General features: G+C 40.5%; 1 protein-coding gene across 1 annotated transcript in view; it reads left to right on the top strand.

Moving 5' to 3' along the window:
• The window catches only part of LOC147332984 (alpha-2,8-sialyltransferase 8F-like), a 28,309-nt gene that overhangs the window by 11,983 nt on the left and 2,661 nt on the right, over nucleotides 1-13,665 (top strand). Inside the window, exons 2-4 of the mRNA XM_086289856.1 lie at nucleotides 10,458-10,532; nucleotides 10,668-10,742; nucleotides 11,673-11,814. Coding sequence (XP_086145982.1) covers nucleotides 10,458-10,532; nucleotides 10,668-10,742; nucleotides 11,673-11,814 — 292 coding nt within the window. The remainder of the gene's footprint in view (nucleotides 1-10,457; nucleotides 10,533-10,667; nucleotides 10,743-11,672; nucleotides 11,815-13,665) is intronic.

Here is a 13,665-nt window from a genome sequence, read left to right as displayed (position 1 = left end):
GGTTAATTGTTTGAAATTGTTCAGGATTGCAAAAGTATGGAAGCCCGTTTCCGCCACTAAAAAAAAAAAAAAAGCTAGTATCCATAACTCGAAATTTCGAGATAATAACTCGAAATTTCGAGAAAATAACTCGAAATTTCGAGTTACTTTTCTCAAAATTTCGAGTTAGCTCTGTCAATCAAAAATATACGTGAATGAGGTCGCTTTCTTGTTACCCGGAAGCATATGGCGCAGGACCGCGCACTCAAAAACGGATCCCAACAAATTAAAGTATGTTTGCTGATAGTAACACCATGTGATTCAGCTAATAACACATCATTTGTGAAGCCAGGCTGAAAACACTCAGCAATCTGTGCATTCACAACTGGATGTAATACCGGTAGCTTAGCTGTAGCATTTGTAGCTGAGGGCTTCAGCTTCCGGGTAACATGGAAATGACGTCATTCACGTAGATTACTGATTGGCAGCGCTAACTCGAAATTTCGAGTTGCTTTTCTCAAAATTTTGAGTTAATATGTTGAAATTTCGAGATAATAACTCGAAATTTCGAGATAATAACTTGAAATTTCGAGAAAATAACTCGAAATTTCAAGAAAATAACTCAAAATTTTGAGTTATGGATCCTTTTTTTTTTTTTTAGTGGCGGAAACGGGCTTCCATACAAAAGCCCACCGCGGGTATCATTTAATTGTTGTGATTCCATAGGAAGACAAAAGATAGGTGTATCACTTAGTTGTTGAGAGTACCATGCGAACAAGGGCCCGACCTACACTGAAAAAAATAATCAGTGGGATAAACATAAAAAAATTATTGTAAGCGGTTGCACGAAATTAAGTTATATTTGGTTAACCTTAGTTTTTTATGTTATACCTGCAGACATTTTTCCGGTAACACGAACATGACTTTTTTATGTTGTTGTTATGTTTTTCATTCCGGTCAAATATTTATAGAAACCACTTGTTTATCAGACATGAACTTTTTGTGTTAATTGTATTGGACTACTATGTGTTATATTGACAAGATTATTTTATGGTAAGCTTATTTTATTTTATAACAAATTTCTAATATATAATATATAATCTAATATATAATTGAGTGTTCAATAAATAAAACTAAATTAAGGCTGATCTTACTGTATGTACTGTACACTTTCTCTCAATCAAAGAAATAAGCAAAACATTTTTGAACAATGACCTGTATTTTTGAAAATACTACACAGTTGTAACAATGGACTTTCAATTCAGGCTTCCAAAATATACATGAGTCATATTTGTACAATGCATCTCTTGAAAAACATTCCACAACATTCCTCAAAGTTATCTGCTGTAACCTGAATTCAACATTGTGGGGCCTTATGACATCGCGCTTATGTAAAAATTGTTTTTTTAAATGTAAGAGCCATAAGGTAATATGGCAACAGGGGTGTAATTATTAAAGTGACACAAAGAAGAGACTTAAAATAACATTATAACCCACAGGCACACAACCAAGAGACCTAAACTGATTAGTATTGGCTTGCTTCTATCACTAAACATCACAACCACTAATACTACACGATGCAATCTGTTTGTAGTGGTGCACCTTGGGAAAAAAATTGCAAACTGGTGAAATTGGTGCAAGGCACCATTTCCATTGAGAAAAATGGACATTCAAAGTTAGATTTTTTTTTTAAAAGAGCAATGGCTTGAAAAGTGAAAACTGCAGTAATAAAGGCCCCAAGTTGAAAAGTGCCAGAAAAATAAGTTTCACTATGTACTGCAACTTTACCAGTGCTGGCTTAAAAGAAAGGATGGTACATATTCAAAGAGGTAAACATGTTGTTCCCACATCATAACTGGAAAACTGTTCAATCATACAGTCTGGTCCTGAAAACCTGGGCCTTCTTTGAAAGGCTGTTCTGTTTGAGCTCCATAACCAGTTTCTATAATACCTTGAAGGTATGCTTTTCCAGTGGGTAGGTGAGGTTCAAAGTGTACATTAGTCCAAACAGCATTGCAGCTGCTAGGGTATAGTTATCCAAATCCTGCCAGACTCTCTGGCCTTCAAGGACTATCCCGATGTCCTCAGGGCTGCCATTGGCATCTCTTGACTTTATGATGTAAATTCCCATGGTTGTTTCCTTATTAGATCGTTGGATAATGGCTTCATCTGTGGCCTAGAAAATGCAGAATTCCAAAATTTAATTAAACAGAACACTGGTCAAAGAACATTATACCAAATCTTATTTCAATCTGTGTCACTATTCCAAAAAATGTTAACATTAACACATTAGGTGAACAAAAATGGATTCATTACAGCATGTGATTTGAGTCCTCAGAATGCTTAAAAAGGTAATGCATGAAGTGAAATCTCCATGCAAAGAAGCAGAATACTGTCAGAGCATAGAGAGGTGTTCAACTATGAACTCCACACATAGTTCTAACACAGGTAAAAGAAAAAGCACCCAGGGTAAATTGTGAAAATCCCAGGTGATTTTCTTTTTTTTTTTTTTTCTTTTTTCTTTTTCTTTTTTTTTCGCCTGTCCCATTTGGTTCTTTAGCCATCAGAATTGTTGTCTGAAGACCAACAAGGATACCCAATGGATTTACTTTGCCAAATGGATCATTGTGGCATTGCTGTATTGGTCCATTTGGTCGATCTTTGTTTTTATTATTTATTATATTTTATTTTCAGATGTTACAGACGGGACAGACATGAGTGAGAGATAGGAAAGGGAGAAAGAAAGAGGAAGGAAAGGAAAAACAGAAGGGGAGAGGGACAGTGAGAAAGGGGGGGAGAAAAAAAATAAAAATCTCCTGGATCACCTGTTGAGAGAAGAATAGAAAACAAGCAAAAAAAGACAAAAAAAACAAAAAACAAAGCAACATACTAAACACAACACCATCGCATTAATCTAGCTAAGTGTAAACAGCAGTAAATACTAAATATTCAATGTTGTTGTGCAGCACGCAGGACAGATGTGCTTCGAGGTAGCAGCCAAGAAAGGTGTAATTTGGGTCTACGAGCAGTGAACACCCGTGTGCATACCTGTGTGGATCAGCGCGCTTGTATTCCAAAGGTTTCTCCATGTAACGATCTGCTAGGGAGTGTGGGGGGGCCACAGCCCCGTCCTCCAGGGTGTGAAGCAGGTATGGAGGAGATCAAAACTCCAGACATCCAGAGGCCCCCAGAACACAAGAAACCATGGAAGACCAACAGAGGGGCAGCCGCGCCACTGTTCCAGTAAGAGCTGAGGAGAGTCCCAGATGAGGGTTCACTCAGCAGCCGTGGAGCAGAAGCCAGGGGGAGTTGCAGTGACGCGCCCGTGAGCTCCGCCGGCCGCCAGCTGTGCCTGAGTGACCGAGCCCCAGGCCGAGAGGCCGGGGGCACCCCACCCCCGAAGGGGCCCGAGCAAGCCCCAGGCTCCAGGCCCCGATAAGCGGCCGCCAAGGAGTGAGCCGGTGTGTACCTGGACGCCCACCCCCAGACACAAAGAACCACCAACGCACCGACACCTGAGGGAGTCCGCAACCGGCAGGGGAAGTGGTGGTAGGTGGAGATAGGCCTCCAAACCTTGGAGGGCCTGAGGTGTCCCCAGAGAGGTGGCGTCTGATACCCAACCTGACATATAGACACAGACATACAGGCACACACAGACACAAACATCCATTCCCCCCCTCATGCTCTCAAATGCACTCACTCCACACTCAACCAACGTGGAGACAGACATAAAGAGACGCTGTACACACGATCACACTCCCCAAGCGTACTCTACAAACCGGGTCTAGGTACCCTTGCCCCTGGAGGGGGGAACTGCACCCAGACCCAGGTGGTGTTACCCTTTTCCCTGCGGTGGGGAGAGGTAGACCACCCCGACTCCGTAGCAGCAGGGAGGCCCCACACTCCAGACCGCAGTCGGACGGCCAACTCCACCTAGCCCTCCCGCTCCAGCAGGCCGCAGAGAATGGGGGGTGGGAGAAGACTCCAAACCTCCCTCCACCCGCTCATTGTAGTGTTGATGCATGTGTGTTCTAAGGTGCAATTAAAACCCAGGAGGGCATGGAGCTACCTGCCAAGGAGCAGCAGGTAAGCGCATAGTCCCTCCTGATAGCCCTCAATGTCTAAGTGTATTTAAAATTGAGAGGTGGGCAACGACGCCAGGGGTGAGGTGTACACCCTGATGGTAATTTGGACTCCGTGATTGTGCCCACCCCCAAGATCCTATATGTATGTGTAATGAGAGTGTGAATAATGTGAATGTCTAAGTTGTGGGATAAAATTGAGGCAGAGGCAGCCAGAAGGGGACAGAGGGGGGGGGGGTAGCCTCCTCTGCACCCTGGTGACATACCCCTACTCCAAGGCCCTGCATGTGTGGGTGGTTGTGGTGGAGCGGGAAGAGGGAGGCAGCTGGAGATGGGGAGGGAAGGAAGGGAGGGGCAGGTAACCCCTCCCTGGGGCCAGCTCCCCCGCTGACCCCAGTAGGCACTCCCACACTCCGCGACCCGCCAGGGAAAGGGGGCCCAGGCCCATCCAGACCGGGGCCCAGTGCAGCAGCGCCTCCCAGCCCCACAGAGCCCGGGACAGTCCACCCAACCCCACCACAGAGAAAACTGCACCCACCCCACCATCCACTCATCTTCCAGACTACATAAGACAGTAAACGCCCAGGCTGAGATCTTCCTCCACCTCTCCTGTATCTCCCCCTCCTGCAGAGAGAGTTCCTGAAGAGAGGAAAGCTCCTGCAAGATGTGACCATCTCCCCCACCAGGTGATTTTCAACATACTCCTGGCATAGAGTGACAAGCAGCATTTTGTTAAAATTATTATTTTCTCTAAAGTGTATACACAAATTAATTTTTTTCTTACCTGGGCCGAGGGCTCCAGAATGTTCTGCAGTCTTCTTCCTATTTGTCCTCCTCGCCTTTTGAAGACCTTTATTAGTTTGTCAGATTAGCACATCCATCTGTGAGAGTAATCTGGACTGCAGTGGCATGGTGGTAATGCGCTTAAGCTTTAATCACTTTTTCCTTTTCACAAAAATCACTCTATTGTCGTGGAACTTCCCTGAGTTATTCCTCAACTTCAGGCTTTAAGTGTGTTAACTTCACACTATTTTAACACTAATGAAAGATAGCAAGCTGATTTTCATTCCATGTGTGTGTGTTATTAATCAGGTTTAATCAATGTCTGTGCAGTGGAGCTGCAGATCCACCAGGGCATGTTCTCAAAGCTGCCTTTCCTACACATTTCTCTGCTATAATTGGATCATTTTCTAACTACTTTGCTATTAGTCCACTGGTCTTTGCATCACTTTTCATCACACTAAGCGACTTGGACAATATGATAAACAGACTCACATGCTCAAGATGCTGTCTAATCTTCATGAGCTCTCTTGTATTTGTAAGTGTTAGTAAGGTTAATACATTTTCTGTTTGTGTGTGTGATTTTGTATATGTTTCTTTTTGCAGTGTTTCAGACTCCTTCACAATTTTCCTACTTAAGCAGTCAGTTTTCTTTTTCCCAGGTTTGCTAACCCAAATTTTGATTTCCCACATTAAATAACAGCATTCCAACAGTCCAATACCAGGCAGTTCTCTTTCCGCTTTGTCCTGCATTCTCAACTGTTTCTCTTTAACTGCCATGTGAGAGCTCGCTTGTCAGGTTTATTGACACATGGCACTGTAAATAATTCAACCAGCAGAAGTTGGAAGAAAGTTATAGGTTAAGATCACTGGAAATGTTCAGGCCAAGTTTCTGGTTGAATTATTTACAGTGCCATGTGTCACTAAACCTGATAAGCGAGCTCTCACATGGCAGTTAAAGAGAAACAGTTGAGAATGCAGGACAAAGTGGAAAGAGAACTGCCTGGTATTGGACTGTTGGAATGCTGTTATTTAATGTGGGAAATCAAAATTTGGGTTAGCAAACCTGGGAAAAAGAAAACTGACTGCTTAAGTGGGAAAATTGTGAAGGAGTCTGAAACACTGCAAAAAGAAACATATACAAAATCACACACACAAACAGAAAATGTATTAACCTTACTAACACTTACAAATACAAGAGAGCTCATGAAGATTAGACAGCATCTTGAGCATGTGAGTCTGTTTATCATATTGTCCAAGTCGCTTAGTGTGATGAAAAGTGATGCAAAGACCAGTGGACTAATAGCAAAGTAGTTAGAAAATGATCCAATTATAGCAGAGAAATGTGTAGGAAAGGCAGCTTTGAGAACATGCCCTGGTGGATCTGCAGCTCCACTGCACAGACATTGATTAAACCTGATTAATAACACACACACACGGAATGAAAATCAGCTTGCTATCTTTCATTAGTGTTAAAATAGTGTGAATTTAACACACTTAAAGCCTGAAGTTGAGGAATAACTCAGGGAAGTTCAATGACAATAGAGTGATTTTTGTGAAAAGGAAAAGGTGATTAAAGCTTAAAGTCGTTTTTAGAATAGTGAATTAGAAGTGCTGCTGCACAGATTCATCAAAACCGCAACTTCTTGAGATTTGACTCAGTATGCAAATTAGTTGAATGACTGGGGACGGGAAATGAAAAAGGAGAACTTGGGTTTCCTGTCTGACTGGATGAGTGAAGCTTGCACTGAAAGACACACTGTGACTGTGTGAGAAGAATGGCTTGGTAACATACAGGATAATTAAATAAAGTGGTCAGGTCTGTGACTAAGTGCAGTAGTCCAAATTTGGAAAGGAAATTTAGTATTTAGTGATGATAGATTGTTATAACGTCTTTAGAAAGGGCTTAATGAGAATATCAATGGTGTGCAAAACTGTGTGGCTTTTAACAAGATTATCTGTGTATTTAGCAGGTGAAATTATGTCAGTTGACCTCAGACTGTCAGGACGCTGAAGAACCTGAGGCCAACATATGGTTAAATTAGTAAGCAAAACTTTGCTGTGATTAAGATTTTTTGGGGTTGTTGTTTTAGTGATGGGTTGATTCTGTCGGTTGATTTAGGGATACTGGTCACCTGCGGTTGTTGTCTCATTCCTTGTGCCAGAGGGGTTGTTTTCTTATTTTAATAGAGGGAGTTTTATTAATCATGGACATGGTTAGAACTGGGCCCTTTAAAATTGTAATAGTGCACTTAAGAGAAATCCTGTCAGGTGATTATGTTTTGTGCTTTGATGAGCTAATAATCAGCTCTCTTTTTCTCATTTTTGTTCTAAGCAGGCCTGAAAGATTGAATTAACAGCGCTGTAAATATTTTCGGGAGAATAAATTTAAGGGGAGCTTTTCCAGATTACAATGGGCCGAGGAAAAGGCTACCTGTGGGGACCTGATCAGGTTGTAAGTCCCTGTCTAAAAGGATTGCAGCGAGTCAATCCAGTCCAAGAGCATAAAGAACTCTTTTCCTAAAAAAACAAAAAAACCAAACAAAATAAAACAAATGAATGAGCTCATGTTGCTGAGGGTGGAGAATCTGATTATTTGCGCGGAGTCTCCACTATCAGCAATATCTGAGTGAATGTGTGTGAATGGACTGTGACTGGACTGATGCTGTGGACTAAAGGTTGGACTGACTGGACACTGAGATAAAGACTGGACCAAGGGTGGGATGAATAAATGTTGACAAACAATTCACCACGCTGGCAAGAGAAAGGGGATGCTTTGCTTCGCTTTGCTTTGTTTTGTTTTGTTTTGCCATGAGCAGGAGGAGCGGAAGACTTAATTCTGGGGCTGCTGATTTTGGGTTGCTGATGTTTGCTTTGAGAAAATTCTGTTTTATTGACTGGGTGTATAGATTATGGTAGTACATTATATAGTGGGGAAATACCAAATGTTAAAGGGGAGAAAATGTTGGATGTTACTCATGTTACTATTAACAAAAGCAGGCCACTGTAGCAGTAAATTAAATTTGATAGAGGAAAATAATTACAACCCAAGTAATATTTATGAGTCAAATAGGGGATCGCTAGACTTTTCATATAAAAATGCAGTTATAGAATAACAAAGACTTGTCCAAGTGACCATGGTTTTTTTCCCTTTAAAAAAGTAAATTATTAAAAGAGCTGGTACTAGAGGGAGACGTGTTGTACCTTCATCCCAAACAATACTGCTCCAGATGGCTCAGTAACCCGAGTTCTGGAGGGGCTGAAAACTCTGTCTAAAACCATGCATGAACACTCGGGAATCGACAATCCGCTGGACAGCTGGATGACCTCCGTGTTTGGGAAATGGAAGGGGAATTTCGTGTCTGCAATGTTTTCTACTGCCGCTTTTTTTTTAGGGATACTGGTCACCTGCGGTTGTTGTCTTATTCCTTGTGCCAGAGGACTGCTGGAAAAGGTAATAACGAGGGCAGTGGACCCCGGAGCGGTAGTTCCGGTGGCCATGATGCCATTGATGGACCGAATGGGCCGAGGAGTGACACGACACAAAGTGCGGTGACATTTCTTTTTGAAAGGTCAAGAGAGGGAAGGATAATCCTGGGAATAAAGAAAATATTTTACTGCTGCAATATAGGCTTTAACATTGCATTACAATGTTTTTTTAAAGCTACTGACATCAGACTAAAACTTTTATTAAAGGTGCAGCTATAATCATTGTATACACACATTGCAGATCGTGCTCATGAAAGAGTTGTTGCTCAGTCTATTCAAGGTCTTAAGCTTCGTTTGGAGCGATGACCCGACGATCTATTGTGTAAGTGACTTGGAGCAATAGAAGGTTAAACCGCATACATGCTTACAAACACAAATGATTTAAACTTAGGCCAGGCGGAGGGCCTGGAATTCATTTAGCTTCTAACTGCATTTGAGCTGCCTAGAAGAGTCAAGAAATTGTAAGTCCCAAGGAATCATAAGGGAGGTGAAACAAATTGCCATGTATGGAAGAATGTGACAGAAAGAGGAACGTCTCTGTCTGTTTTTATGCTGATATGGTGATGGTGTATATCTTACTCTGGGTGTGTTTAATAAAATTAAAAGTGTTGCTAACACACATAAAGAACATTGAGAGTAAGTAAATTAAGATTAAGTAAAGATTAAGTAAAGTTAATATAAAGGATAGAGCCCAGAACATGATATTTTGAACCAACTTTGAATAATTAAGGGAACAATAGATGAACACAGTAGGTTATTGAGGTGTAGCAGAGAGAGGCGTTTTGTTTTCTATCCTTTACAGGAGAAGATTTCAGGACCACAGCAACCACAGGGGTGGCGAGAATCCTGGAAGCCCCAGACCGAACGTAACCAACCAGAGAAAGGGGGACTCAAAAGAAGCACAGAGCAGAGAGAATCGCCCAGTTTCAGACAATTTGTTGTGTAGATTGAATAGTTTGTAGGATTTCTATGTTATGTAAATTGCCCAAACACAGTGTTCAGTCCGGATATGCGCTACCTGTTAAAGGGGGCGAAGAAACCAGGACTAAGTTTTAAAGATGAAATGGGTTAACTCTATAGAGGATGTTTTCCAAAGATTGACAAAATAATCTAGGACCTTTTACCAGAAAAAGCTAATTGTATCTTTTTGGAGTTTACAGTGAGCACTGAGGGAAGTCAGAAGTGGGTTTAAATTGGGATTCTGGGTAAAAAGGGGGTGTAGGAAGTAGATTTAGGATATTTCACATTTCACAGGTGCTGTCTTAGAGCTTGATTTATTTGTTGTGGATAGAAGTAATTATGACAAAATAATAAGGAAACATTGAAAACATACAACCCTTTGAGGGGACAGACAGGGTTGGGCAATTCAAAGGTTTCGTTTTGTTTAGCATAATCTCTTTTGTTATATTTTAGCTTTTTAACATGCAAGTAAACTTAATGGGATAAATTAGAAATTATGTCGTGTTTCTTAGGAAACACGAAAAGGGGGAGAACTGTCATGTAATTAATATATCCTTAGTGCTTATTTTCTTATTATATTGTTTTATGTACTTTAATAATGAAGGTTTGTAAAGCAAGGCCACTTTTGACTCATAAACTAAGTGCTCAGCCAGACTGAAAAACAGGAAGTTAGTGTAGAGCTATACAAGTATATTAATAAATACAGGAAGCCAGACAGAAAAGAGGAACTTGTACCATATAAGGAGTGTTTGTATCAAAACTGTGTGACGTGTAAAGTACCAAAATAACACCTATATGTGAGACGTTTTTAAATTCTAATGTTAGAGTTTCTGCAACTGGCTTTTGGGGCTGTGCAGGGCTCTTTCTTCCGGAAGATGATTGAATAAAAAGAATTATAAATATTTTGGACACTATGAGTCGGGTTTTCTCTGTTCTATCATGGGGATCAAAGAATCGTGTTTTAATACATACGAAACAAAAAATGAAAAAATGAAGAAACGCACAACAATGTTGAATTTCAAACAGCACTTTGACATCATGCTCAACCGACCATAGTAAAAAAAAAAATGCTGTTGTAATATGTAATCTTAGCTATTGTGCAGATCTAACTGCAGTATCTGCATTTTTCAACTGTCTGATCTGTCAACAAAATATTTTCTTTTGCAGTTGTGAGGAACCTTTCCAACCACCTCCTCAAAAGAAACATGCCCCAAAGCTGTCAGAAATTTTCAAACCCTGCAAGTGAGAAAAAGCATGATTTGTCACACTGTTTCCCTGAGAAACCTCTTTGTTTATGCCATCATCAAAAATGAAGTCATGTCAGCTGTACAGGTATGATCTGCTGACTGTGTTTGGACGTGTGTGTGTGTGTCACAGGGAAATCATTGACAAAGTACATCAGCGTTACAATCAAACCTGGAAGAAGAACGAGAAAAATTACTTAAAATTCAGGTAAGTACTAATGCTTAATATTTCTTCTATGAAGAATACGAATTGGATGTAAAAAGATTACCATACAGCAAACAGGAGCCTAGTCTTGCATATGAGATATAATGCTATGATATCCAGTATATCAACCGGAGGGGAAATGATAATGATGGGCTGGTTTATACATACATATATACATATACATACATATATATATATATATATATATATATATATATATATATATATATATACACCTTTTATATGAACTGAATCAACTACAGACAAGAAAGAAAGAGTAAAGACGCACAAGGAGTTTAGGACAGAGGAACTGTAAGAAAACTGATGGCACAACAAAGAGCAGAGAGATATTTGCCATATGGACAAATGATGTTATAAGTATATAATGGAGAGGTTTTGAGCTGGAAAAAACATTATCAGGAGTTGCATTTGTCTTTATTGCTTACAGCTTTTGGAGTCAACACTCGCAGTGGTGGTAGTCACTAATCTAAACCCTAGAAAATAAAATGAGAAAATTCTAGTAACATATGGGGTTAACTTTTTTATGCTATTATTTTTACTGGATCTAACTGTTTTGTTTGCTCCTTTTTTCATCTTCCCTTGTTTAACTGTGGATCTTAACTATCTTAATAAGATGGTGTTGGATAGTTAAGATCAAACAACAGGTGAGCAAATAACCTTTTGTTTGCTCACCCTTCTCTGTAGGTGTCCTTCCATGTTATCTCTCTGTCGAGTGTTATCTTTCCATTGAACATGATAAACAGAAAAAAATATTGTTCCTTGCCATGACATTCAGAAACAGATTACTGACCTTTCCTTTTGTTGGCAATAACTACTAACATAAGTTAAACATGCAGCAACATCAGAAGTGTATGAACCTACTCATCTGGTAAAAAGTCAGTCAGTGTTAACTGAGTGTTTGTTGTTTTACAGAACTAATCTGAGAGTTGCATGCAATGGCTTTGACAACGCCATTGTGACACAGAACAATACTCCTATAGGATCGAATATTGTTTACAGTGGGGAAAAGAGGACTCTTCAGGTGAACAAGGACTTATTCGACTTGTTTTTGAAGGTAGGTTCATTTTCATTCATGGAAACTGTTTGTGCTGCTTCTTTGATATCTTCATTGGTTCTCTTATGTTTTATTTGACTGACACAGTGATTATTTCGCAACTTTTCTATTTTTTTGTATCTTCAACTGAACTCTCTTTTGCTTTTGAAATGAGCTTTTGGAGATAATTTTGTTTGTGCTGTTCTAACCTGAAAAAGTGTGAACAGTATTTTTTTTTTATTTTTATCTCAATTGATTTTCTTGGGTTCTGCATGTGTATATGGTGTATATAGTATTTATAACTAAATACATAGCACAGAATCTGCATTATTAAGGGTTTTTAATGACATCCTACTGGCATTTGATTCTGGTAACCACAATGTTCTGGTCTTGCTTGATTTAACTGCTGCCTTTGACACAGTAGACCACAATATTCTAATTTCTCGATTAAATGATGTAGTGGGTATTGGTGGCACTGCACTTAATTGGTTTCAGTCTTATTTGGCAAATAGAACTTTCTCTGTCAGCCTTCTCGGTTCAAATAGGTTAAAATATACAGATTTTTACACAAACAGCAGTTTGTTTCTTGTATAGCAGCCGTTATAGCAAGGATTATGCACTCAAACTAGGAGGAATAAGAAAACAGAATTGAAGTGACTGCAATCTGCAATTTACTGAAATCTAAATGGTCTGTATTTGTATAGCGCTTTTCTAGCCCCTAAGGACCCCAAAGCGCTTTACACAACCTGTCATTCACCCATTCACACACACATTCACACACTGGTGATGGCAAGCTACATTGTAGCCACAGCCACCCTGGGGCGCACTGACAGAGGCGAGGCTGCCGAACACTGGCGCCACCGGGCCCTCTGACCACCACCAGTAGGCAACGGGTGAAGTGTCTTGCCCAAGGACACAACGACGAGACTGTCCAAGCCGGGGCTCGAACCGGCAACCTTCTGATTACAAGGCGAACTCCCAACTCTTGAGCCACGACCGTCCCTAGCATTGAATTTTTTTTCAACCTCAAAATCAAAATGGTTATGAAACTGAAAAGCAACATGTTACAGCCTCAATGGCAACATACATTTTTATAATGAACCATTTTCTGTATCAATTTATAGCTGCACAGAAAGAAACTCAAATATAATTCATCATTTGTGATTATATAATTATACACGTTTTGTAGTCTGGTCTGCCTCAAGCCTCAAACTTGACCGGTCTGCAGAGCCATACAAGAGAGAAACTGTCTGAAAATCTGTACCGTTAACATGTTTAAGCAAAATTGTTATTAAAAGCCTGGAGCATTTTGCATCTCTGCTAAAAAGGCCAAACAGCTTAAATATGATCTTATTTGGAGATGCTTAATATCAGAGCATATCCCAATTGATACACTGTCCATTAGAGGAGCTATTGCATTTATAAGACGCTGTATTTATATAGTCTGTTTCAGCTCTATTTACTTTTGTGTGTAATTTTTTTTTCCATCCATCCATCCATCCATTCGCTTCCGCTTGTCCTTTTCAGGGTCGCGGGGGGCACTGGAGCCTATCCCAGCAGTCATTGGGCGAGAGGCAGGGTACACCCTGGACAGGTCGCCAGTCTGTCACAGGGCTAACACATAGGGACAGACAACCATTCACACTCACATTCACTCGCACATTCACACCTAGTGGCAATTTGGATTATCCAATTAACCTATCCCCACAAGCTGAATGTCTTTGGACGGTGGGAGGAAGCCGGAGTACCCGGAGAGAACCCACGCAAACACGGGGAGAACATGCAAACTCCACACAGAAAGACCCCGGCCTGATGGTGGAATTGAACTCAGGACCTTCTTGCTGTGCGGCAACAGTGCTAACCACCGTGCCA

This window comes from Aulonocara sp. 'chitande type north' Nkhata Bay, linkage group LG4 (genome assembly GCF_057382095.1).
Source record: "Aulonocara sp. 'chitande type north' Nkhata Bay isolate Kocher_YH1m ecotype deep benthic linkage group LG4, A_spYH_male_GT1.1, whole genome shotgun sequence".
Lineage (NCBI taxonomy): Eukaryota > Metazoa > Chordata > Actinopteri > Cichliformes > Cichlidae > Aulonocara > Aulonocara sp. 'chitande type north' Nkhata Bay.
Note: the sequence above shows the minus strand (reverse complement) of the source record. Positions and strands in the feature narration are given on the sequence as shown.